The sequence below is a fragment of the Panthera tigris genome, chromosome C2, assembly GCF_018350195.1.
Source record: "Panthera tigris isolate Pti1 chromosome C2, P.tigris_Pti1_mat1.1, whole genome shotgun sequence".
Taxonomy (NCBI): Eukaryota; Metazoa; Chordata; class Mammalia; order Carnivora; family Felidae; genus Panthera; species Panthera tigris.
The window spans coordinates 130,368,697-130,395,033 of record NC_056668.1 but is presented as its reverse complement, the minus strand read 5'-3'; the positions used below and the strand labels follow the sequence as shown (position 1 = coordinate 130,395,033).

General features: G+C 37.6%; 1 protein-coding gene across 14 annotated transcripts in view; it reads left to right on the top strand.

Moving 5' to 3' along the window:
• NEK11 (NIMA related kinase 11) overlaps positions 1-26,337 on the top strand; it is a 291,065-nt gene that overhangs the window by 86,254 nt on the left and 178,474 nt on the right. For all 14 annotated transcript variants that reach the window (XM_042998267.1, XM_042998263.1, XM_007087384.3 and 11 more), the window contains 5 exons: positions 1,388-1,452; positions 2,657-2,783; positions 22,017-22,166; positions 22,304-22,382; positions 25,168-25,253. In XM_042998267.1, coding sequence (XP_042854201.1) covers positions 1,388-1,452; positions 2,657-2,783; positions 22,017-22,166; positions 22,304-22,382; positions 25,168-25,253 — 507 coding nt within the window. The remainder of the gene's footprint in view (positions 1-1,387; positions 1,453-2,656; positions 2,784-22,016; positions 22,167-22,303; positions 22,383-25,167; positions 25,254-26,337) is intronic.

The following is a 26,337-nucleotide window of genomic DNA, read 5'->3' as shown; positions in this document are numbered from 1 at the left end:
TCTTGGCTTGGGATTTCTGAAGCCATACAGCTATTGCATATTTGAATCCCAAATGTGAGTGAGCAGAGAGGTATGGTTACAGAAAAAAAAGAGAGAGATTTTTTTCTTTTTTTTTTTTTTACCACTCAGAGTTCAGACCTGTACAGATAAACTTTTTTGTCATTTTGTTTACTTGTGAGTCAGTGTTCTTGGGTCATCCTTTCAGTTAAGGTACAAACCACTAATGGGTCTCCACATTACATGGACTCAAGGTCTTGGCTCTTATTTCTATGAGGCCATTAAAACTGGCCCATTGGTTGCTGACCTTAGCACACCCCCTGGGGCAGCTGAGAAATCAGTACCTACTGCCCACTCGGATTTTCAGTATTCTTTTTGTATAAAGCCTCAGGAATTTGTTTCATTTTCTTGTAGGCTCGGCTGTGCATATGTGAAGATATTTGTACACTTTATGACTCGTTCTTAGGTGTTTCTTAGGTAAATGTTTTCAAGTTGTCTAGTTCTTCATAATTCCGGAAACAAAAGTCTTAACTGACATAATTTATATTGCTAGCTTATACAGTCAGACTTAATAAATGTTATCTATTATTAAATATCACCATCAGCATTATTATTTCCACAAACACATAAAACCTGAACATTTTGATTTAATACATATAATAGTTTATATATATATAATATTTCTAGAATATGAAACTATTATATGTTCTACAAAAATATGTTATATGTAAGTATAACATATAGTATGTAATAGATTATCTATAGTAGATTGCAAAACTTTATGATAACTGGTCTGTCCACTAAGTGTATGGCTAGTACATACAGTACTATGTATATCAGCTACAGAAACACAATAAAATTTGAAACACAGTGAACTATTGAAAGAGTTTAAACCACATCACTCTTCTCCCAACTACAAGTTCTGCTCACTTAAAAAATGTTTTTTAAACTCTTATTTCCTTAGGGGAACTAGAAAATGCTGAGGATTTGTAGCTTTTAAGCATTGAAAGACATATCTTTGGGAATATGTATTTATGTGTGAATCACTTCACATATACCTATATATATTACTTATGTTAGAAATAAAAGATTTTAGGGGCGCCTGGGTGGCTCAGTCGGTTAAGCGTCCGACTTCAGCTCAGGTCACGATCTCGCGGTCCGTGAGTTCGAGCCCCGCGTCGGGCTCTGGGCTGACGGCTCGGAGCCTGGAGCCTGCTTCCGATTCTGTGTCTCCCTCTCTCTCTGCCCCTCCCCCGTTCATGCTCTGTCTCTCTCTGTCTCAAAAATAAATAAACGTTAAAAAAAAAAATTTAAAAAAAAAAAAAAAGAAATAAAAGATTTTATATTTTACATAAAATTCGATATCTTGGTTTTTTTTGCCTTTTTGTAGGAGGATACTTCATCGAGACTTGAAATCAAAGAATATATTTCTGAAAAATAATCTGCTTAAAATTGGTAAGATTTTTTAAAATATGTATTCCAGAAACATGGGAGAGTATATTCTAGATGTTATCAATAAATGTATCACATTGAAGTATATCGTATCTAGAAGTGTTAGAGTAATTTCTGGCTTATTTTTAACTTCTCAAACTTTTGTTTTTTCTTGGTTGAGGCCAAAAGTCCCAATTATTTTGTTTCCAAGTATCTGATGTAAATTGAAGTGTAAGACATTTGCTATGTACTTGATAATTGAACTAATAATTTTTGAGTTTCTTACTCCATGCCAGGCACTTTGCAAGTAGTTGACTTGTTTTACTAGTTTGATTAATTAGTACAGGTTTTCCACTTATTTTATCACAAGCAACTGGCAGTTATCACAGATAATTAAAATGTTGATATAATAGATTTGTTAATTTTTAGTTCTTCAGAACCATGCTTCCATTCATAATGGTTACTGGATTGTTTAATATTCCTGTCAGATGTTCTTAGAAAGGGAAAGCATAAAAGCATGTAACTAGTTAGGTGAGTAAAGAGAAGCTAATAGATTCAAACTTTTATAGTCGTGTTCTTCAAAAGTCTCAGGTCTTTTATATGAAATTTTTTCTTTATTGTAAATGAAGAACAAACACTCCCCCCTCAGGTGCAATTGCAGAGCATTATATTCAGCCCTTCCAGAATAATTTTGTTTGTTTGTTATTTCAGACCTGAAATAGCTTTTTGTTTCAAGTTGCTGGTTCTCCATAATTCCAGAAATAAAAAGTTTTAGCTTTTCTGGCTCAAAGTCTTATTTCTCCTATAAGGCCTATGTTTTGTGTTTGTGTTTTTTTTTTAATGTTTATTTCTTTTTGAGAGACAGAGAGGGACAGAACGTGAGCAGGAGAGGGGCAGAGAGAGGGAGACACAGAATCCGAAGCAGGCTCCAGGCTCCCAGCTGTCAGCACAGAGTCCGACACGGGTCTGGAACTCACAAACCGTGAGATCATGATCTGAGCCAAAGTCAGACACTTAACTGACTGAGCCACCCAGGCACCCCTAAGGCTATGTTTTTTAAAACTATTCACCAGCATTGTGTGATTTAAAAGATATTATTTTTCTTCTCTTTTCCTTTAAAACGGTATGAGTCATTGCATATTTAAAATTGTCAAATTAGACAGTTGTTAATTTCCAGGCTGGTTTTCATTGTTTTAAAGTATTTGTAAAAATTAATTTTTATTTCAAGGGGATTTTGGAGTTTCTCGACTCCTAATGGGATCCTGTGATCTAGCCACCACTTTAACTGGAACTCCTCATTACATGAGTCCAGAGGCTCTGAAACACCAAGGTTACAACACAAAGTCGGACATCTGGTGAGTGGGCAGTGGGCTAGTCCTGATGACGTATACATCTGCTGCACTGAGAGAACAATGCATTTTGGTTTTAGGCTCATTTACTTGCTACATCCACTCACTTTATTTTTGAAGTATGAGTCATTCTTTGACCAGAGTAAAGGAGAGTTTTTTTGGATTTCGAACTTGCTATTTTCATTATATTAACTTTAGAAATTCTCTTTATTTACAGGTTAATTGGTTAGTTTGGATTTTTTTCTTCTTGAACCACAAGGGAAAGTTCTTAATGTATCATAAACATTAAATGTTGATAGATTTCTGCTAGCCTATTATATAAAGTAGTTATAATCCTAAACACTGTGCTTTATTTTATTTAAGATTAGCTTCCACTTCTGTGGAGAATGTACAGCTTTATTTTTTTTCTTCTTGTTGCATATAAGAATTTTTACTGAAGATACTAGCTTTTAAGAATAAATGTAAATTAAAAAATGTCTGGGTTTTCAATGATAGATGCATCTGAGATTTCTCCATTTATATGTGCTCTTGTACCAAAGGAATCTCTCATTCTTTGTCATGGAACCAGTCAAATCTCAGTACAGAAGCCTCGTGGAAAATTGTATTCTATTGTTAGCAATAGATCCTATTTAGGGAAAATCTCTTCTCTTTGAAGAGGAATCATATAATTTTCAGCTTGTTAAGGGTTGAAAGGACAATCTAGTTGAGAGCCTGTTAATTAAGTAAATAATTATTGTATGCAAATCAACTTAAGTACTTCTGAGCTTTCAAAGATGAGCAGTGTGAAAGATTATGTCTACTTCATTCTTCTAAAGAAGATAAAGTAGAAAGTTACCTTTCCTGCAGCAAGGGAAAAGTAAGCACAACAGTGGATATGACTTTGGATTTTCACAAGGGTCATTACTCGTGTTCTTGTTCTGGTGCCTCCCAAGTGGGAGAGAACACTGTCAACATTAGGTCTGGCTATGGCAGATAGCCATCCATCCTGTCCCTTCAGTTCATTCTTGTGATTATTCATTTCTACATTCTTCAGTGGTTTTTATTTTTTCATTGTTAGCCCGTTTCTACCCTGATGGTCTTTTCCAATTTACCTACCATCTTTCCTCTATCATAACCTTCCCCTAATACTCTCCTCCCAAAACAAACACAAAATAAACAAAAACCACAAAGGTATGTTCCAGGGAATGAGTTTCTTTAGATTTTGCTTTATCGAGCATCTACTACTAGATGCCCCTTAGGAAGTCTTCTTGCTCTTTTTTGAGTAGCTTTCTTCAGTTCGAGAAGATCAATCTTGGGCTTTGGATTGGATTTGGGTTGCATATTTACAACTCTCTTTGCACTTAATTTTGTTTATTATTTGGACATTTAAAAATAGGTTCAAATCTATAATTTCTTCATAATTAAAATTACATGGTACGTCAGGAAGATGTTACATCCTCTCATTTGAATTAAGAATAAATTAATTTATGAAGCCCATTGCTAAGCCTTTGGAATTACATGTAGCAAGAAGGCTGGCTCTTTTGGTCAGGTATCTACATTTGCTTGCCGAATCAGATGTATGTCTCCTCAGAAACTTGGGCAACAGGACCCACAGACGGAAGAGTAAAAAGCACACAGTTCTTTTGGTCTTCATTGGGTCTATTGTAGTTCTTTTTTTACAATCTGCTCTTAGGGGCATCTGGGTGGCTCAGTCAGTTAAGCATCTGACTCTTGATTTCAGCTAAGGTCATGATCTCATGGTTCATGAGTTTGAGCCCCACATCCAGCTCTGTGCTGACAGCAGGGACCCTGCTTGGGATTCTCTCTCTCTCTCTGCCTTTCCCCCACTCACACTGTGTTTCTCAAAGTAAATAAACATTAAAAAAAAAAAACCCTGCTCCTAATATTGCAAAAGAATTATAGGAATATCAGTATTGCATAAAGAATTATAGGAATATTCCTAATATGGGAATTATAGGAATATCATAAAGAATATAGGAATTATCAAGAATATCAGAATTACAGGGCTATAGAATAATAAGAATAGTATTGCTATAATGTTTTAAGCTTATAAAAATGGTATTTGTCTCAGACAAAACTTAAAAAAACCTAAAACCTCCCAAATATAAAAATGCAGGAGAATTTTAATGTATTTTTTGTGAGCATTAGGTCAGCTCTCCTTGCAGATATTATTAACTATTCAGCAAGTACAAGCTAAGGACTTATCATCACCCTGACCCCAAATAACCACCTTATTATGAATTTGGTAATTACCTTAGTTGTAGCTGAATCAAAACAGGCTTATCTGGTAATGAAATTTCTATTGCCAAACCTAAAGTGGAAAGAATAACAGAGAACTATTAATTATAATGGCATATACATAAGTGTGATGAGTAATCTTTGGGAGACACTCAGAAAAAATAGATTGAATGGGGTTGAGAATTTGTTTTCCGAATCTCAGTGTGTAACATATGTTTACTGTGGAATATTTTCTTATAATTGGAAATACTTGTGAATAACTGACAGGTGTTTTGTTTTAACACTAATAGCTGTACTTATGATATCTATAATACTTAATGAAGAATTGGTATACTACTAATTATATTTCATCTGTTAATGTTTGCCCATTGTAACCTTATCCTCTTTCTGCAATCTGTTAAACCTTTTGGGATTCAATTATTTATAGCAATCAAGTACAGAGAAGTCTCTCTCTTAAAAGTGGGTGAGGTTCCAAAAGTTTATAAACACTGGAAGGTTAGGATAATTAGGTTCATTGAGAACAGTACTTTGAACCCTGCTGATTTGTATAAGCAGTTGCTGAACACTTCTCCCCCACAGAAAAAATATAATATAGGAGTTGGGTTCCTAGGGCAGCTCTTTAAACTGATTTAGACTTGGAATAGTTAGAATTTATTGTTTTGGTAGGAGAAACAAATAAAGGACAATACTATTGGAATAATGGTTCTATAATTAAACAGAAAAGAAACAGAATATTTCATTGTTGGACTTATCTCTCTTGTGAAAGGCAACCAGATGGCTCTTTAATCTTGTGCCCCTATGTTCTTTGGACAATTTTAGTGGAGGGAATGATGGTGGGCATAGTAGGGGTATCAGAGTGTAATGTGAAGCTCTCAGGATTTTGCTCAGAGATCTGCTCCAAGGGTTGGCTGCTTAAGAGACATGGTAGGAGTCTAGTTCACACTCTAAGTCAGACTTTAGTGATGTTGGGCAGAAATGTCAGACAAGGCTTAGCTACAGGTAGAAGAAAACAAAGAACTGGCACCTGCCTGATCTACCAGAACTAAGAAAGTATCCTCATAGGAGAGTGTTCCCAAACTGGGCAGGGAAAGGGGCCAAGGTGGAGAACAAGTCTGTTTTCTGGTGAAGGATTGAGGAAAGCAAGGCCAACTTGGCAGCAGTGCGTGTAGCTAATGTGGGGCCTGCAAGTAGCTGGCAGCCAACAGCTCCATCTTGGTGAAGGAAGCTCTGGAGCAAGAGAGCCCATTTCTCTCACCTTCCCATGGTCTGAGAAATTCTTGTGTGGATTTAGAACTAAGCTGTTAGGCAAAGAATGCCTTCCTAGGGAGTGACAACTGGTGTCATTATTTTCACCCAACAGAAGCTAAGTAGGAAAACATTTCAGTCAAGTGCAGTAGATTTGGATATTAATATCTGCTTTCAATGACTAGCATGAAATGACTGATATAAAATCTGGAGATAATATCCAGCCTGGTCAGTTTTACTAAAGGTCATAATACAACCGCAGCAACAGAACCAAAATTGTCTATAGAGTGCTTACTCTGTGATTGACAGTTAATGTGCTAAGCACTTTATCCAAATAAATGTATTTGTCACTACAAAAAAAAATTATACAGTTTATAATTTTACAACCTGCTTTTTTTCACTTAGCAAAAGGAAATATTGCTCTGCATTAACAAAATATATCTACATATCATTTAAATGTTTGCATAGTATTCTATACTTGGATACAATCATTTTTCAACCAGTAATGTTTATTAAGCATTATTTAATGTTTTCTTTGAAGATTTTATCTTTGTTTTTGTATTTAAGCATTTTTAGGGTGCAGTGTATATGGGTGTGGATTTGCATTTATCCTACTTTGAGTCAGTTGAGCCTCTTGGATATATAGATTGATGTATTTCCTCAGATTTGAAAAGTTTTCAGCCATTATTTCTTTGTGTATTTTTTCTTCTCTTTTCTCTCTCTCCTTGCCTTCTGGTACTCCCATTATGCATATGTTGGTGTGCTTCATGGTCTCCCACACTTCTCTAAGGCTTTATTCATTTTTCTTAATTTTTCTCTGTGCTCTTCAGATTGTATAATATCTGTCTATCTATCTTCAAGTTCATTGATTCTTCTTCTAGTTAAAGTCTACTGTTGAGCCCCTGTAGCGAATTTTTTTCTTTCAGTTATGGTACGTTTCAACTACAGAATTTCTATTTGGTGTTTTTTTTTCAATATAATTTCTTATCTCTTTACAGATATTCTTCATTTGGTGTCACATTTATATCATACTCTACTTATTTAAACATGGTTTGTTTTAGTTCTTTGAACATATTTATGATGTTGATTGGAAGTCTTTGTCTGTAAATCTGATATCCGAGACCTCTCAGTTAGTTTCTATTTCCTGCTTTCCCTCTCTGTATATGGATATTTTCCTTTGCATATCTCATTATTAGTGAAAACTGAACATTTTAGATAATGCATTGTATCAACTCTGAATATTTATTCTTCGTATTCCTCCCACCTCTCTGAGGATTGCTATTGTTTGCCTCTCTTTTTTTTTCTATGTTTATTTATTTATTTTGAGAGACACAGCATGAGAGTGCATGAGTGGGGGAGGGGCAGAAGGAGAGGGAGAGAGAGAGAATCACCAGCAGGCTCTGCGGTGTCAACATGGAGCCCAGCATGGGACTTGATCCCATGAACTGTGAGATCATGGCCTGAGTCAATATCAAGAGTTGTGTGCTCAAGCGACTGAGCCACCCAGGTGCCCTGCTATTGTTTGCTTCCTTATTCACTTAGTGACATACCTGATTATTCTACTGAAACCTATTTCCCTTCCAATGTGAAACCTCTAGTGTCATTCCTCAAAGAGTATAGCCTTGGGCACGTGTGCAGTGAGCATTGGGATGACCGTGGTTTTAGAAAGGCTCTCTGTCCCTTTCCCTATCTCTCTGTTGAGCTGTTTCTGCTGGTATTACACCCAGCTGTTAGCCTTAACTAATTGCCAACTCATTTCTCTATTATTTTCAACAATGCCTTGAGGTTGCTCTCCAGTCTGTTCCAATTAAATTTGAGCCTCTTTGCAGATGTAGTTTTTGAGGCCAGTCTTTCAGGTTTGAAATTTGGATATTTTTAACTATCTCTTTCCCTGATTTTCTCTGGTGAAGTAGCTTATTGTGCTCATGAAACTGCCAATCTCCTCTTAATTGCTTGCCACCAAAATCTTCATCATTTCTGAGAGTGGAGTTTAGGCTTAAATTTCCTACACTCTGTTCCAAATAAAATCAGTCCCTTTGGGGAGAGCTTCTGAACCCTCTCTTATTATGGCCTGTCTTAGCCCTAGGCAAAATATCTGAGCACTGCTCAGGAGATGGAGGTAGGGACATGGCCCACTTTTCTTAGAGTGACACTCCAGCTCATGAGCAGGGTACTGGCCAGGGGCAGTAGCCTCTCTTCTTGGCTTGCCTCTTCTGGGGTGGAACCTCTACCCTGTGAGCAAAGGTGATCAGGGCACCCCAGTATTCTCTGCCTGCTGTTCCTGGTGTAGAGCCCCCATTCTACTAGTAGGAACTAGGTAGAGGAAAGGAGCCCTTAATGTCTTGGTTACACTCACCTGGCATTTAATCTGTATAACAAAGCTGGGGAGATGAGAAATGCCAGAAGCTTGTTCCTCCTGGAGAGATATCCAAGCCCATGACTGGTTTCTGGAGGAAGGGGGAACCCCATCTTCTTGGCCACACTTGCTCAGAGTGAAATTTTTGTCACATTAAGCTGAGGGAGTGGCTAAGTGCCACAAACTCTTGTTTTTACAGAGACTTAATAGATTTTTTCTGAATAAATGTCTCCTCATTTACAGTATGCCCTTAAGACAATTTTTGACATTAAATTGTTGGGGGTTTTGGTAATTTTCACTAGTTACGGCTGTTTTGCTAAGGAGCAGGTCTGCTGAGCTCCTCATGATGCCACCACTTTGGAACTGTTCTCCCCAAGGCCTTACTGTTGGAATTAAAGATTTTTATTTATCTGTTTCCTCTGTTAAACAGTGTTAAAAAATAGACTGGAGCAGGGAGAGGCTGGTGGAGCCTAAAGAAGGGAGATAGGCAGGCCTTGTATTAATTTCATATATTCCGTACTCCTAATGCTCTGTCCATCTTAAAAGACCCTATGGAAACTACCAGAGATGATTAAAGCAGTTGGAGCACAGCCATTCCATCAAAATGTGAAGCGGTGCAGGCTGTTGCCGTATCCAGCCTTTATGGAGCGGCTGAGTGAATAACAATCGGCAATGGAGGAATACTTGAATCATCATTTCCATTGCCAATCCACCTTCTCACCCCAACTTTGAACACTGCCCGTGTTCATTTCCCAAACTTTATAGTTTATATGGAATCTGTGATCATGACCCCGAGAGTAGCTAAAGATGCAAAAGAAAAACACATTTCCCTTTCATTTTCTCCTCAACCACGCTGTGATCTCCCTGTCCTCCTCTCTCCCCTTGCTGTTGCTTCCATCTTCTGTTCTTCCATTGGCCAAATTTTTATGGTGTGGAGGACATAGGACCACCACACAGGAGGAAGAGCAGATGATCTTCTTTCAAACATTGTGCTCAATGCTGGAAGAAAGTAATTAAAAAGAGCTGGTATGTACAAGACGAAATTCACCCAAACTTTACTTCTAAATTTTTGTGAGTTTTCCTGCAAACATGATAGTATATTTGGATGATAGGGTGGAAAGAATACATTCACCTTTGCTTTTACATATTCTTTTGAGGGGTGCCTGGATGGCTCAGTCAGTTAAGCGTTTGACTTCAGCTCAGGTCATGATCTCGTGGTTCACAAGTTCAGGCCCCGCATCAGGCTCTGTGCTGACAGCTCAGAGCCTGGAGCCTGCTTCGGGTTCTGTGTCTCCCTCTCTCTGCCTCTGCCACACTCATGCTCTTTCTCTCTCGCAAAAATAAATAAACATTAAAAAAATTAAATATTCTTTTGAAAATTCAGTTCCTCAGACACCTTAGCTACATTTCAAGTGCTCAGTGGCCACATGTGGCTACTGGTTATTGTGTACAGAAACATAGAATATTTCTGACATTACAAAAAATTGTATTGGACAGTCCTGGAATATTCTGCTCCAGACCCTTTAGGGCTTACCCTGGGATTTTCTTGCATTCATGCAGCTTTTGGATTGGGCAGATCCCCTAATACTTTCAGAAGCTATTCTTGAATGGGTCTACTGTGCTTTTCAGTAAGTAATTTGGGGCCATTTTGAAGTTCTTCTGTTATGGGGTCCTTCAATTGCTCCATTGATTCCCTCTGCTTCTTCTCACAAAGATGCCGATACTGTGCAGGTCACATGGTGGCTGTGGTTTCTCTCCACTTCCTTGTATTTCTAGGTTTCAAGGGACACCTTGCCACCTAACTTTGTTGAAAATGTTGGTCAACATTTCAAAAATGGTTTTGCTCTCTAGCTGCTCTGCTTTCCATGTGAATTTAAGGAAGATGCAGAAACTATGCTTCTGATGTAGTTGCCACTTTTCCCCAAATATTCAGAATCAAAATTTAAACAAAATCCCTGGGTGATTTGTATACGTCTTAAAGCTCAGGGAGAACTAATAGAGGTTCTGGGATATGTTAGGCCCTTATAAAATGGTTGCTATATAATACTGCTTCTGAAGTATTAGTTTAAGGAGTCCAGTGTCTTTCATTTTATTTAGATAAAGTTTATATTGATATTCAACTCCACCTCAGTACACATTTTCATTTAGGATACAACACACTAAAGCAAATCCCACTATTCTTTTATTAAATTTATATTACTCTCTATTCAACTGCTTAAATTATGTATACTCTTTCTTTCTTTCTTTCTTTCTTTCTTTCTTTCTTTCTTTCTTTCTTTCTTTCTTTCTTTCTTTCTTTCTTTCTTTTAGAGAGAGAGATAGAGAAAGCACAAGTCTGGGAGAGGGGCAGAAAGCGAGGGAGAGAGAGAATCATTTTTTTAAATTTTATTTTTTATTTTTAAAAATTTACATCTGTTTAGTTAGCACATGGTGCAACAATGATTTCAGGAGTAGATTCCTTAGTGCCTCTTACCCATTTAGCCCATCCCCCCCTCCCACAGCCCCTCCAGTAACCCTCAGTTTGTTCTCCATATTTATGAGTCTCTTTTGTTTTGTACCCCTCCCTGTTCTTATATTGTTTTTGTTACCTTTCCCTTATGTTCATCTGTTTTGTCTCTTAAAGTCCTCATATGAGTGAAGTCATACGATCTTTGTCTTTCTCTGACTAATTTCACTTAGCATAATACCCTCTAGTTCCATGCACGTAGTTACAAATGGCAAGATTTCATTCTTTTTGATTGTCGAGTAATACTCCATTGTATATATATACACCATGTCTTCTTTATCCATTCATCCATGGATGGACATTTGGGCTCTTTCCATACTTTGGCTGTTGTTGATAGTACTGCTATAAACATGGGGGTGCATGTGTCCCTTTGAAACACCACACCTGTATCCCGTGGATAAATGCCTAGTAGTGCAATTGCTGTGTCTTAGGGTAGTTCTATTTTTAGTTTTTTGAGGACTAAAAATACTGTTTTCCAGAGTGGCTGCACCAATTTGGATTCCCACCAGCAGAGCAGAAGAGGATTTCTCCGCATCCTCGCCAACATCTGTTGTTGCCTGAGTTGCTAATGTTAGCCATTGTGACAGGTGTAAGGTGGTGTCTCATTGTGGTTTTGATTTGTATTTCCCTGATGATAAGTGATGTGGAGCATTTTTTCATGTGTCGGTTGGCCATCTGGATGTCTTCTGTGGAGAAGTGTCTATCCATGTTTTTGCCCATTTCTTCACTGGATTCTTTGTTTTTTGGGTGTTGAGTTTGATAAGTTCTTTATTGATTTTGGATACTAACCCTTTATCTGATATGTCATTTGCAAATATCTTCTCCCATTCTGTCGGTTGCCTTTTAGTTTCGCTGATTGTTTCCTTCCGTTGCCTTTTAGTTTCGCTGATTGTTTCCTTCCCTGTGCAGAAGCTTTTTGTTTTGATGAGGTCCCAATAGTTCATTTTTGCTTTTGTTTCCCTTGCCTCCGGAGACATGTTGAGTAAGAAGTTGCTGCGGCCAAGATCAAAGAGGTTTTTTCCTGCTTTCTCCTCAAGGATTGTGACGGCTTCCTGTCTTACATTGAGGTCTTTCATCCATTTTGAGTTATTTTTGTTTATGGTGTAAGAAAGTGGTCCAGGTTCATTCTTCTGCATGTCGCTGTCCAGTTTTCCCAGTACCACTTGCTGCTGAAGAGACTGTCTTTATTCCTTCCTTTGGATATTCTTGTCTGCTTTGTCAAAGATTAGTTGGCCATACATTTGTGGATCCATTTCTGGGTTCTCTATTCTGTTTCATTGATCTGAGTGTCTGTTCTTGTGCCAGTACCATAATGTCTTGATGATTACAGCTTTGTGTATAGCTTAAAGTCTGGGATTATGATGCCTCTCACTTTGGTTTTCTTTTTCAAGATTGCTTTGGCTATTCAGGGTCTTTTCTGATTCCATACAAATTTTAGGATTATTTGTTCTAGCTCTGTGAAGAATGCTGGTGTTATTTTGATAGGGATTGCATTGCATATGTAGATTGCTTTGGATAGTATTGACATTTTAAAAATATTTGTTCTTCCTATCCAGGAGCATGGAATCTTTTTCCCTTTCTTTGTGTCTTCTTCAATTTCTTTCATAAGCTTTCTATAGTTTTCAGTTTATAGATTTTTCACTTTTTTGATTAGATTTTTTCCTGGTATTTCATGGGTTTTGATGCAATGTAAATGAGATCGATTCCTTGATTTTTCTTTCTGTTGCTTCATTGTTGGTGTATAGGAATGCAACCAATTTCTGTGCGTTGATTTTATATCCTGCAACTTTGCTGAATTCATGAATCAATTCTAGCAGTTTTTTGGTGGAATCTTTTGGGTTTTCCATATAGAGTGTCATGTCATTTGCGAAGAGTGAAAGTTTGACCTCCTCCTGGCCGATTTGGATGCCTTTTATTTCTTTGTATTTCTGATTGCAGAGGCTAAGACTTCCAAAACTATGTTGAATAACAGTGGCGAGAGTGGACATCCCTGTCTTATTCCTGACCTCAGGGGGATAGCTCTCAGTTTTTCCCCATTGAGGATGATATTAGCATTGGGTCATTCATATATGGCTTTTATGATCTCGAGGTATGCTCTTTCTATCCCTACTTTCATGAGGGTTTTTATCAAGAAAGGATGCTGTCAAATGCTTTCTCTGCATCTGTTGAGAGGATCCTATGGTTGTTGTCCTTTCTATTATTGATGTGATGAATCACGTTAATTGTTTTGCAGATATTGAACCAGCCCTCCATCCCAGGTATAAATCCCACTTGGTCGTGGCAAATAATTTTTGTAATGTATTTGTGGATCCAGTTGGCTAATATCTTCTTGAGGATTTTTGTATCCGTGTTCATCAGGGAAATTGGTCTATAGTTCTCCTTTTTAGTGGGGTCTCTGTCTGTTTTTGGAATCAAGGTTATGTTAGCTTCATAGAAAGAGTTTGGAAGTTTTCCTTCCATTTCTATTTTTTGGAACAGTTTCAAGAGAATAGGTGTTAACTCTTCCTTAAATGTTTCGTAGAATTAGCCTGGAAAGCCATCTGGCCCTGGACTCTTGTTTTTTGGCAGATTTTTGATTACTAATTCAATTTCCTTACTGGCTATAGGTCTGTTCAAATTTTCTATTTCTTCCTGTTTTAGTTTTGGTAGTCTATATGTTTCTAGGAATTTGTCCATTTCTTCCAGATTGCCCTTTTTATTGGCATATAATTGCTCATGATATTCTCTTATTATTGTTTTTATTTCTGCTGTGTTGATTGTGATCTCTCCTCTTTCATTCTTGATTTTATTTATTTGGGTCCTTTCCTTTTTCTTCTTGATCAAACTGGCTAGTGGTTGGTCAATTTTGTTAATTCTTTCAAAGAACCAGCTTCTGGTTTCATTGATCTGTTCTGTTTTTTTGGTTTCAATAGCATTAATTTCTGCTCTAATCTTTATTATTTCCTGTCTTTGGGTTTCATTTGCTGTTCTTTTTCCAGCTCCTTAAGGCATAAGGTTAGGTTGTATATCTGAGATCTTTCTTGCTTCTTTAAGAAGGCCTGGATTGCTATATACTTTCCTCTTATGACCACCTTTGCTGCGTCCCAGAGGTTTTGGGTTGTGGTGTTATCATTTTCATTGACTTCCATATACTTTTAATTTCCTCTTTAACTGCTTGGCTAGTGCATTCATTCTTTAGTAGGATGTTCTTCAGTCTCCAAGTATTTGTTACCTTTACAAATTTTTTCTTGTGGTTGATTTCGAGTTTCATAGCATTGTGGTCTGAAAATATGCACAGTATGATCTCAACCTCTTTGTACTTACTTAGGACTGATTTGTGCCCCAGTATGTGGTCTATTCTGGAGAATGTTCCATGTGCACTGGAGAAGAATGTATATTCTGTGGTTTCAGGGTGTAATGTTCTGAATATATCTGTTAAGTCCATCTGGTCCAGTGTGTCATTCCAAGCCATTGTTTCCTTGTGGATTTTTTGATTAGATGATCTATCCATTGCTGTGAGTGGGGTGTTGAAGTCTCCTACTATTATGGTATTACTATCGATGAATGTCTTTATGTTTGTGATTAATTGATTTATATATTTGGGTGCTTGCACATTTGGTGCCTAAATGTTTACAATTGTTAGGTCTTCTTGGTGGATAGACCCCTTGATTATGATATAATGCCCTTCTGCATCTCTTGATACAGTCCTTATATTAAAGTCTAGATTGTCTGATATAAGTATGGCTACTCCAGCTTTCTTTTGTTGACCATTAACATGATAGATGGTTCTTCATCCCCTTATTTTCAATCTGAAGGTGTCTTTATGTCTGAAGTGGGTCTCTTGTAAACAGCATCTAGATGGATCTTGTTTTCTTATCCATTCTGTTACCCTATGTCTTTTGATTGGAGCATTGAGTCCATTGACGTTTAGAGTGAGTACTGAAAGATAGGAATTTATTGCTGTAATGATGCTTGTAGAGTTGGAGTTTCTGGTGGTGTTCTATGGTCCTTTCTAATCTTTGTTGCTTTTGGTATTTATATATATATATATATATATTTTTTTTTTTTTTTTCATCTTTTCTCCCCTCAGAGAGTTCCCCTTAAAATTTCTTGCAGGGCTGGTTTAGTGGTCACAAACTGCTTTAAGTTCTGTTTGTCTGGGAAACTTTTTATCTCTCTTTCTATTTTGAATGTCAGCCTTGCTAGATAAAGAATTCTTGGCTGCAGGGGCACCTGGGTGGCTCAGTTGGTTGAGCGTCCAACTTCAGCTCAGGTCATGATGTCACAGTTCGTGAGTTTGAGCCCCGCGTCGGGCTCTGTGCTGACAGCTCATAGCCTGGAGCCTGTTTCAGATTCTGTGTTCTCCCCTCTCTCTGCCCCTCCCCACTCATGCTCTGTCTGTCTTAAAAATAAATAAAACATTAAAAAAATTAAAAAAAAAGAATTCTTGCCTGCATATCTTTCTGATTCAGCACACTGAATATATCCTGCCACTCCTTTCTGGCCTTCCAAGTTTCTGTGGATAGGTCTGCTGTGGGAGAGAGAATCTTAAGCAGGCTCCATGCCCAGCATGGAGCTCAGTGTGGGGGTGGACCCCAGGACTGTGAGATCATGACCTGAGCTGAAATCCAAAGTTGGACGCTCAAATGACTGAGCCACCTAGGCGCCCCTGTGTACTCTTTTCTAGATGGATATCAGGGTGATCATCAATTATGTAAAATAAAAATATCTATAAGATCAGTAAAGCTGCCCCAACCAGAGTCATGCATTGCTATGGTGGGATAGGTTTCTGTTTGCGGAGTCTGGACAGATTTCAAAGGGTAAGTTTAGTTCCTTGAGACAAGACAACATCTGAGTTTCATTTGCAATTCATTATCAACCTGTGCTCCTGAAATCCTTTGGGTAGTTCTGGTCAAGCTGGACAGATGGTGAGTTTATGGAGTTCAGGTGTAATTTGCTTCACATGCACCTGATCCCAGATTTCCCTTTCACTGCTAAATTTCCTCCTTCAGGGATTTATTTGCTTACTTCTTCACAGTTAGCTATATTTTGGGGGGAAAAAAAGGAATACAAATCATAGACTTCTAAATAAAATGCACCTTCTTTTTTTCAACTTGCCCTCTACTTTCCCCTCAACCACCTCCTCACTGCCAGATTTAAGACTGGGAGTCAAGTAAGATAAACATCTTCAAAAAGGATGGAATTGATGAGTTCAAGATTATATAATTATTCCCATTAGAAATGTTTAGCTGGAAATTGGAAAAAAATTAAAACCATAGGTACATAGATGTATAGTTACTAGAATAAAATGTACATATAGTAGATAAATTTTAACTTGTAACAGGATAGGTACGCCTGGGTGGCTCAGTCAGTTGGGCATCTGACTTCGATTCAGGTCATGATCTCATGGTTTGTGAGTTGAACCCCACATTGGGCTCTGTGCTGACAGAACAGAGCCTGGAGCCTGCTTTGGATCCCCTCTCTCCCTCTCTCTCTGCCCCTCCCTGCTTGTGGTCTTCCTCTCTCTCTCTCTGTCAAAATGAATAAACTTAAAAAAAAAAAAAACTTGTAACAGGATAATCAAAAATCTTTTGCCCAAAGTGTCCTGGTGGTGTCTGTAATCAGATTATATCTATTGCAGGCAGGTGCCCAGGGACCGGGGAAGGTCCCTATCTACAAGTCACTCTTCCATGTGCTCAAGTGCAAGTAAATCTCACTAGATCAAAATGAGACAGGTAAATGGAAAACAGAATGCCTTTAGTGAAGCTGAGAGGATTTCCAAGAAAGAGAATAGTCTTGTATCAAAATTAATTGATTACTAAGTTAGTCTCTACATCTAATTGTTCTATAGTCTGTTTAGCCAGATAATTCCACAGCTTTTTATAACCCTAGTATATCCATCAAATGTGGCTTTGGTAGAGTTATGTCTCCATAAAAGTAGAGTTTGACTTCATTATCGACTCATTGTACTTAATAGACCACTAACTCCCTTTCCATGAGAAGCAACAGAAAAACAAAAGCCAAACTTGCCTACCTGCCTTTCCTTTTGCCAAAGAGGGTCTCATTGTTTGTGTCCCCTATATTTGCCATGGTCTGATGCCCTGCATGTCTTGGATGCCATGGCTTGGATGCCCTGCATTGGATGCTATGGCTTGGATGCCCTGCATGGCCCTGCAGGCCTCCCTAGGGATCCCTGAAGATGACTTATGGTTCCAGGTAGAACCCAAAGTAAGCTTGGGAAATCAGCCCCTGCCTGAAGGTCTTCCGTTGGTTTAGCCATGATTTCCAAGTCAAAAGAGCCCTTAATGATCAGAAATACAGCATTGAGAGGCAGGATGGCATAGACTTCATGTCTCTAGAACCAGACAAACTGTGTTGCAATCCCAGTTCCACCAGCTACTCAATATGGAAACATTAACAATTGACCTAATCTTGTGGTTTCCTCATCTGAAGAATGGGAGTGATAATAATAGTTTCTGCTTCATTAGGAATGTTCTGAGAATGATTAAATGAGTTAATATATGTAAGGAATATAGAACAGGGCCTAATTTATAGTAAACACTATTAAAATTTCAGCTAGTATTTTTCTTTTCTTTTTTTTAAATTTTTTTTAACGTTTATTCATTTTAGAGACAGAGAGAGACAGAATATGAATGGGGGAAGGTCAGAGAGAGAGGGAGACACAGAATGTGAATCAGGCTCCAGGCTCTGAGCTGTCAGTACAGAGCCCGATGCGGGGCTTGAACTCATGGACCACGAGATCATGACCTGAGCCGAAGTCGGTTGCCCAACCGACTGAGCCACCCAGGCGCCCCTCAACTAGTATTTTTCTGATTACAATTATTATTGTTGCCACTTGTATTATTGATAGAGGTAATATAATAGTCTGCTCCCAAGTCAGCTCAAAATGTCCTGTGTCAGAGATTGTTGCTCTCATCCAGCCCTTTCAACCTATCAGAGCCAGGAGAGATTATCTGGCATTGTTGTGCTTTTAACCCAAGGCCTGAAGAAGACTGTGAGCCCACAGGAGGAGCTGAATTAAATCCTCAGAAGAGTATGTGGGTGCTGAGTGATTGATAGCCTTCTACACTTAGACCTGTGAGTTTCATTCCTTTTTTCAGTGTTAAAATTACTACATGTACATTAGATTACATAGCAGAGTGTATGTAGTTAGTGTAAATTTTTTAGAAAACATTTTAAAGATATATTGAATGAGAACAATACCAATACCAAACAAGTTCATCTAATATGGCACCTTTCTGGGCAAATTACTTCCTTTCTCTGAGTTTTGGTTTTCTCACTGATACAATGAGAGTTTAGAATTAGCAAATCTTGGTAGACCTGTAGCTCTACTATTTTAAACATTCTCAAGGTTCAAATTAGACTCTTCTTTGGGGAAAATAAGTCAGCATATTGGGGCAGAGTTTATAACACACAAATATTTTACACATATCCACCCAAATAAAAGTATTTGATTCAATTTGATGATTATATTTTACTAGTAATGTGTAGCCTTCCCCTCTCTTTTTGTTAAGAAAACTTTTCTCAGAGTGTAACAAGTACTGACTTGATATTGTCTTTCTCATTTTCACCAATTCTTACGGTCAAAGCGAATAGTGGTGCTGCACTGTGCTTTTCATTTGCATTTTCTCTGATGACTGATGATGTCAAACGTCTCATGATTTGGGGCCATTTAGCGTCTCTTCAGGTCGTTTGTCCATTTTTCCATTGGGTTCTCTCCTTTTTCTTATTGATTGGTAGGAGTTGTAATTAATAAATTAATGAACTTTAACCAGTTCTGGATACCAGTCTTTGATGAATATTTGAGCTGCAATGTCTTCTCCTACTCTGTTTCTTCCTTTTCACTCTCTTAGTGGTGTCTTTTCATGAACAGAAGTTCCTAATTATAATGGAGTCCATTTTATCAGTGCATAACATTACTGCCAGTGTTTTTTTATGTTTTGTTTAGGAAGTCTTTGCCTACCCCCAGATCAGGAAGATATTCTCCTGTTTTCTTTTAAAAGCTTTATGATCTTATTTTTCATAGTAAAAATTGGTGATTTTTGTGCATGTGTCTGGTGTGAGATAGTAGTCCACATATATTACTTTCCATATGTGTATTCAGTTGGCCCAGCATAATTTGTTAAAAGGATCATTTTTTTTTTCTTTACCATAGTGCAGTTTGTCTTTGCATTAGTCAAGTGACTGAATTTGTGTGGATCTGTTTTTGAACCCTCTGTTTCATTCCATGGTCTATTTTTTCTTCTTTGCTAATATCACATTTTCATAAGTAATGTAACTTTATAATGAATCTTGGTATTTGATAATATAAGACCTCCAGTGTACCATGTCTATCTTTGTCCCTTTGCATTTCCATGTAAGTTTTAGAATCAGTTTGTCAATTCCCACAAAAAGTCTGCTAGGATTTTGATTGATATTGCATTGAGTCTATAGGTCATTCTGGGAAAAATCGACATCTTCATTATTTTGACTCCTCCAAACCACACATGTGGATCTCTCCCCCTCCACCCTGCCCCCACTTTTTTAGGCTCTTTAATTTCTCTTAGCAATGTATTGTGGTTTACAGCGTAGGGTGTATATCTTTCATTGGATTTATTCCTAGGTATTTGACACTGTATGATGTTAATGTAAATGGCATTATGCATTTCGTTTTTTAAATGTTTGTCACAGGCTTATTGAAATGACCTTTTATGTACATAACCATGTTGACATGCTAATGACAGTTTAATATATTTTTCTAATCTTTATATATATAATTTTTACTGTCTGATAGTCTTTTTAATTGAAACATTATACATTTACATTTAACATAATTACTGTATATTTGTATTTTTATTTGTCATTTTATACACACACACACACACACACACTTTCATTTAACTTTTTCTGGCCTTATTGTTCTGAATAGCACTTTCATTACAATATTGAATAGAAGTAGTGATAGTAGGCATACTTATCTTGTTCTCAATGTCAAAATAAAGGCATAAACTTTCAATATGTATTTATATATACATATCACATCTTCTTTAGCTATTCATCAGTCCATGGATACTTGAGCCCTCTCTATACTTTGACTTACTGTTGACAATGCTGCTCTAAATATTTGGGTGCAAGTACCCCTTCAAATATGCAATTTTGTATCCTTTGGGTAAATACCTAGTAGTACAATTGCTGTATCATAGGATAGTTCTTTTTTTAACTTTTCTGGGGAGGCTCCATGTTGTTTTCTAGACTGGCTACACCAGTTTGCATTCACACCAGCAGTACAAGAGGGTTCCCCTTTCTCTGCATCCTCACCAACACCTGTTGTTTCTTGTGTTGTCAATTTTAGCCATTCTGACAGGTGTGACCCTCCCTGCATTCCTTGTTTCTGCCTGGAATCATTTTTCTTCAAGTTGAAGAATTCCATTTTGGGACTGTTTTTAGTGCTATCCTGCTGGCAATGAATTCTCTTAATTTTTGATTGTCTAAAAATGTCTTTATTTCACATTTATTGAAGGAAATTTTTCCTAGTATAGAAACCTAAATATGTGCTACATTATTTAATAATCTTATGGATGGGTACAAAATTAATTTTCATAGTTTATAATATTTACATTGATCTTGGTGTTCTAGTCACTATCATGGGTTTTTTCCTAACATCCTCGTTCTTTCTGGCATTCTGTAATAAAAATAGTCTAGAATGTGGAAGGGAAAATACCTTATGAATTTGATCAAGCCGTTTAACTTCTTAGAGCCAGGTTGCATGGGAAAAATATAGTGGCTGTACGTCACTATGAAGTTATGAGATTCTGTTTAGTTATATCTGGAAGCTGCTTTGTAATATATGTAAAGTACCAATTAGATAGAAATGTTTAGTGTTACTGTTATGTGCTGAAACAGAAACATCTCATTGTATTCAGTATATCCAGGATTCTCTTATTAGTGAACATTTTTATGATACCCACAAAATGGTTAAAATGATAGTATTCATTTATATATTTATTTATACAGACACTACCTTTTATAAGAAAGTGGGACAGTGTTTAAAGTTACATAAAACACAACTTACACAAGGTTGGTTGTAAGTTTATTCCTGATTTTTCAAGCAACTTACATGAAAAGGGAGACCTGGCTAGTTACATAATCCAAAATACTCATGAGATTAAAAATAATCCATTAATTTAGGAGAAGTACAGTTCTTTCTTAATATTAAGTTCAGGCAAGATTTCCCCCTTACTTGTCTTAATGATGCAGAGTTATTTAAAAGATTATTCTGCTGGTTTAGAGGTTACTGATTTGCATGGTTAATCCTATCAGTGTCAGACTGATCTAGAATTTTAATACTCTTATTTCATACCCTCAAAGGGAGAATTATATACATTTTAATGTGAGCTACAAGTAGCTGCTTTTCCACCCTACTTGTAAATGGATTCTATTCAGAAAACTAATAAAGAATGCTAGCTTCCTTTTCAAAATGCTTGGATATACATTTGAGGGAAGTTTAGGCTGATAAATTAAAATTTTATTTTGCATATAATTAACAAAACTGCCTTAGGAAGATATTTAGCTGTATTTTATTGTTCCTTCATAGAGGCTCCTTACTACATTGATCAAATGTTTATTTACCCTACTGTGTGCAGACATAGTAGGTTTGTTTGTTTTCCTCTGACAAAAAATGGTCATTCAGACTTACATTTTGTAAGTTTTTTTTTTCACTTTACCCTCTTCATTTATTAAACATGTGTATAAATGGAAAAGAAATATAGTACTGAAGCTTTTAAACAAACAAAAAAATCAAAGGATATGTTAGTGTCTCACAACCAATGCCCTGATACATCCAAGGTTTTATATGGTGATCAAATTTAAAATAGGGCATTTGTTCCTTATTTAATTTCTTTGACTTTGTCTTTAGGTCTCTGGCATGCATTTTATATGAGATGTGCTGCATGAACCATGCATTCACTGGCTCCAATTTCTTGTCCATTGTTTTAAAAATTGTTGAAGGTGACACGCCTTCTCTCCCCCAGAGATACCCAAGAGAACTGAATACCATCATGGAACGGTATGGAAATAAATATGTTGCCACAAAAACAATTTTAAATTGTACTTATATTTTAGTTCATTTGAAAAATAATTTTCTTTTTCTTTTCTTTTTTTCTTTTTCTTTTCTTAAAATAATTTTCTTCTTAAACATTACAGCATGTTGAACAAGAGTCCTTCATTGAGACCATCTGCTATAGAAATTTTAAAAATCCCTTACATTGATGAACAACTACAGGTATTTAAAATGGAAGGGATACTGGGAAACATGTATTAGCATTTATATACATTCTAGAACTTGAAGATATGCTGTGAGAATAAGATGCATCAAGAATCAGTGAGAAAGGAGAAATAAGATTTTTTTTTTTTTAAGCTGAGGGAAATTATTAGTCAGACAATCTCTTTGGAAAAGAAGGTGTGTGAACTCCACAGTTCCCTGGAGCCCCAGATATGAGAAGTTAGGATTGTCATTTTTGGCCCAAACTCAACATTGACCCATAGAGCTCTTGGTTTACTTTGCAAATAGATTTCTGCTAAGGCAAGAATGCGCTACTAATACTACTAAAATCTGGGGTTTTCACTGAGTCTTTGTTATTCCACTCCTTTGTTATGGGTCTTAATAATCCATTTTATTGATCAGGTGAATTTATTTTGTTTTCCTGTAGATTAAAATTTTGATGCAGAGAATCTACCTCTGGTGGTAAGAAAAAAAGCAAACAGTACCCTATTGGAGATTTTTGTTTTTGTTCTTGTTTTTTAAATTAGGCTTTTGTGAATGCCTCAGGCAAATTTCCTTTAATTTTATGACTAATTTTAAGTGGACCCACAAATAGTCATTCACCTTCAAAAATGGGCACACCTTTTCGTCTGCGTCCAGTTTCTACGTTGGCAGGAAACAAGGATGCTGACTTGATGTGCACCCATCAGTTGTGTGCTGGGCGCAGTGCTGATGCTGAAGGTGCTGAAAGGAAGGCCTATGGCTCCCGTCTTTTGCAATTTGATTGCTGGGAAGAGGACCCAGTTCCCAAGAAAAAGTAATCATACATTATCAGGAACACTAGGAAGAAAGCACACAGGATGCTGTAAAGTAAGGGAAGGGGATGGCTTTGGTGGTCAAAGAAAGAGTCGGTTACATTTCTCTACCAGTGAGATGGTGAGAAACACCCAGACATGTAAAGAGCCTGAGAGAATGTTGGAATCACAGGGAATTAGCGGGGACAGAGCCCAGAGTCAGATTATGTTTGTAAAGGGGGACATGGAGGGGAGGGTTCTTATGCAGCAATGTGCTCTCTACAGAAGCCCCTGAGGAAAAGTGGGGTGAGCAGGACAGGGGACGGAAGGGAGGTAGAAGTTCCCAGGGACTTTTGGCTCTCGCTATGTATAACTTTCCCTATGCAAAGCCAGCTCCATTAGCCTAAGGGCAGGGCGCTGAAAAAGAGGCACAGGTACTAACTGTTGGCATCAAAACCACCCTGATGGGGCTGTGAGCATACCAAAAAAAAAGTTGAAAGGAATCCAAGGGGATCTGCTGGGACTAGCGTGAGGTGAGTAAGGCATTTGCCCTTGGACAAAATTAAAGAGACCATCAAAAACTCAGTAATCAGGATAAATAACATTTGATTGCAGTGTTTAAAAAATCCAAATTAGGGGCGCCTGAGTGGCTCAATTGGTTGGGCATTCGACTCTCGATTTCAGCTCTGGTTATGATCCCAGGGTCATGGGATCAAGCCCTGCATTGGGCCCTGTGTTGACAACATGGAGCCTACTTGGGATTCTCTCTCTCTCTCTCTCTCTCTCTGCCCCACTCCCACCCCTCTCAAAATAAAAAAATAAACATTTTGTAAAAAATCCAAATTAATGGGGCACCTGGATGGCTCAGCTCATTGAGCATTCAACTTTGGCTTAGGTCATGATCTCACGTTTCCTAGGTTTGAGCCCCCCATCTGTGCTAACAGCTCAGAGCCTGGAGCCTGCTTTTGATTCTGTGTCCTTCTCTCTCTCTCTGCCCCTCCCCCACTCACACTCTGTCTCTCTCTCAAAAAATGAATAAACATTTTAAAAATTCTAAAAGTCCATGGTAACAAAATATCAAAAATTCAAAGACAGGATCCAACAGGGCTGGGATTAGGGTGATGCAAATGAGGTAGTCTGGTGCATGTTCAGGGTTGGGCCCTGTCTTTATAAAGTTTTATTTATTTTATTTTCTTAATTCTAGTATAATTAACATAAAGTTAACAGTTATATTAGCTTCAGGTGTACAATCCGGTGATTCACCAGTTCTGTATGTACATTATTCAGTGCTCATCGCACAGTAAGTGTACTCTTAATCCTCGTCACGTTTCCCCATCCCCCACCCACCTGGCAACCAGCAGTTTGTTCTCTATAGTTAAGGGTCTGTTTGTTTGTCTCTTTTTTCCTTTGTTTGTTTTGTTTCTTAAATTCCACATAAGAATGAAATCATATGATATTTGTTTTTCTCTGACTTACTTTACTTAGCATTATACCTCTAGATCCATCCATGTTGCAAATGGCAAGATGTAAACATTTGATATTGTATTCTCCATGGCTTTTTGCATTAATTTTGATTTTTTATAATATTGCCTTAAAATATGACTTATCTTGGTTACTGAGTCTTTTGGTGCCCCTTCAGTTTTGCACCTGCAGTGAGTGCCTCGTTCTGTCCCACCCTAGTCCTGGCCCCAGGAGTGGGGACACGGACCCAAGGCCGGGGAGAGCCTGTGTGTTCTTGGAGCTGATGGGAGGCCTGCCCGTGGTGGGTAGCAGGGAGTGAGAGAGCAGGCAGTGCAAGATGAACTTGGAGAGACAAGCATAAGCTGCGTAAGCTACCATGCAATTTTTTGTAACCCTTTATAGAAGGAAAAATAGTTACCGGTGGGTTTTATTTTCAAGCTCCCAGGCATGGTCATTAATGCTGCACATCAGAAAAGACCCCTGGTAGTTTTATGCCCTTTCATGCCTTAAGAGGAGTATTTAAGGTGCATCAGGGTTGTTCTCTATTTTAGCACCTGATGTGTAGATATTCGGAGATGACTCTGGAAGACAAGAATTTGAATTGTCAGGAGGAGGCTGCTCAGATAATTAATGCCATGTAAGTAATTGCTTTGTTTTTAAAAAGCCCATTGAGCATAAATGTTAAATGCATTTGTCTTTAAAAATCTATTAGTGCTAAGCTGACTGCTTGGAGTTTCCTAGAATTCACTTAAGTCTTGCCAAGAAATTAAGGAGTTTCAGTATCTTGGCATTCCAAAGCCCCCTTGCCCCAGGTGGTAGCAAATTGAATTATAAAAGTTTTAAACCACTGCACAGCTTACAGATCTGCAGGGTAGCTCTGCAGTTGCCTTGTAAGTATATAGAGAAATTAATATCTCAAACATTTAGTGATATTTATGCTAATGAACCTTCTATATTAAGCATAAATGGTTTTCACATCTTGTTTGTTTAACAGGAACTGGCAGAGTATCTATTGAGAAGACAACATTGTAAAGTCCTAGGACAATTGAAAATAAGCCAAAATTTATTTCTTCAGATACACATGTAACTAGAGAATGTGTTTTTCACAAACATAATTATTACTATTTTTTGAAAGTTAATTCATTTATAAATATAAATAGAGATATATAACTATGAAGAGAGCACAAGTCGGGGAGGGGCAGATAGAGAGAGAGCGAGAGAATACCAAGCAGGTTCTGTGCTGCCAATGCACAGCCCAATGCAGGGTTTAATCCTATGAACTGTGAGATCATGTCCTGAGCTGAAACCAAGAGTCAGACACTCAACGGATTGAACACCCAGATCCCCCAACAAGCATAATTATTTCTTAAAAAAAATTTGTTTAATGTTTGTATGTATTTTTGAGAGGGAGAAAGATAGAGTGTGAGCAGGGGAGGGGCAGAGAGAGAGGGAGTCACAGAATCTGAAGCAGGCTCCAGTCTCTGAGCACAGAGCCCGATGTGGGGTTTGAACTCACGAGCCATGAAATCGTGACCTGAGCCGAAGTCAGACACTTAACCTACTGGGCACCCAGACGCCCCCATAATTATTTAACTTCTCTCTCCTACCTCATTCAAAATTTCTGTGCTATACCATACAAGAGCGTAGAATACTAGGTGACTTCTGAACAGCCATGTATCGCCCTGCAGGCTGTGGACTGCACAACTCCAGGGAGCACCACT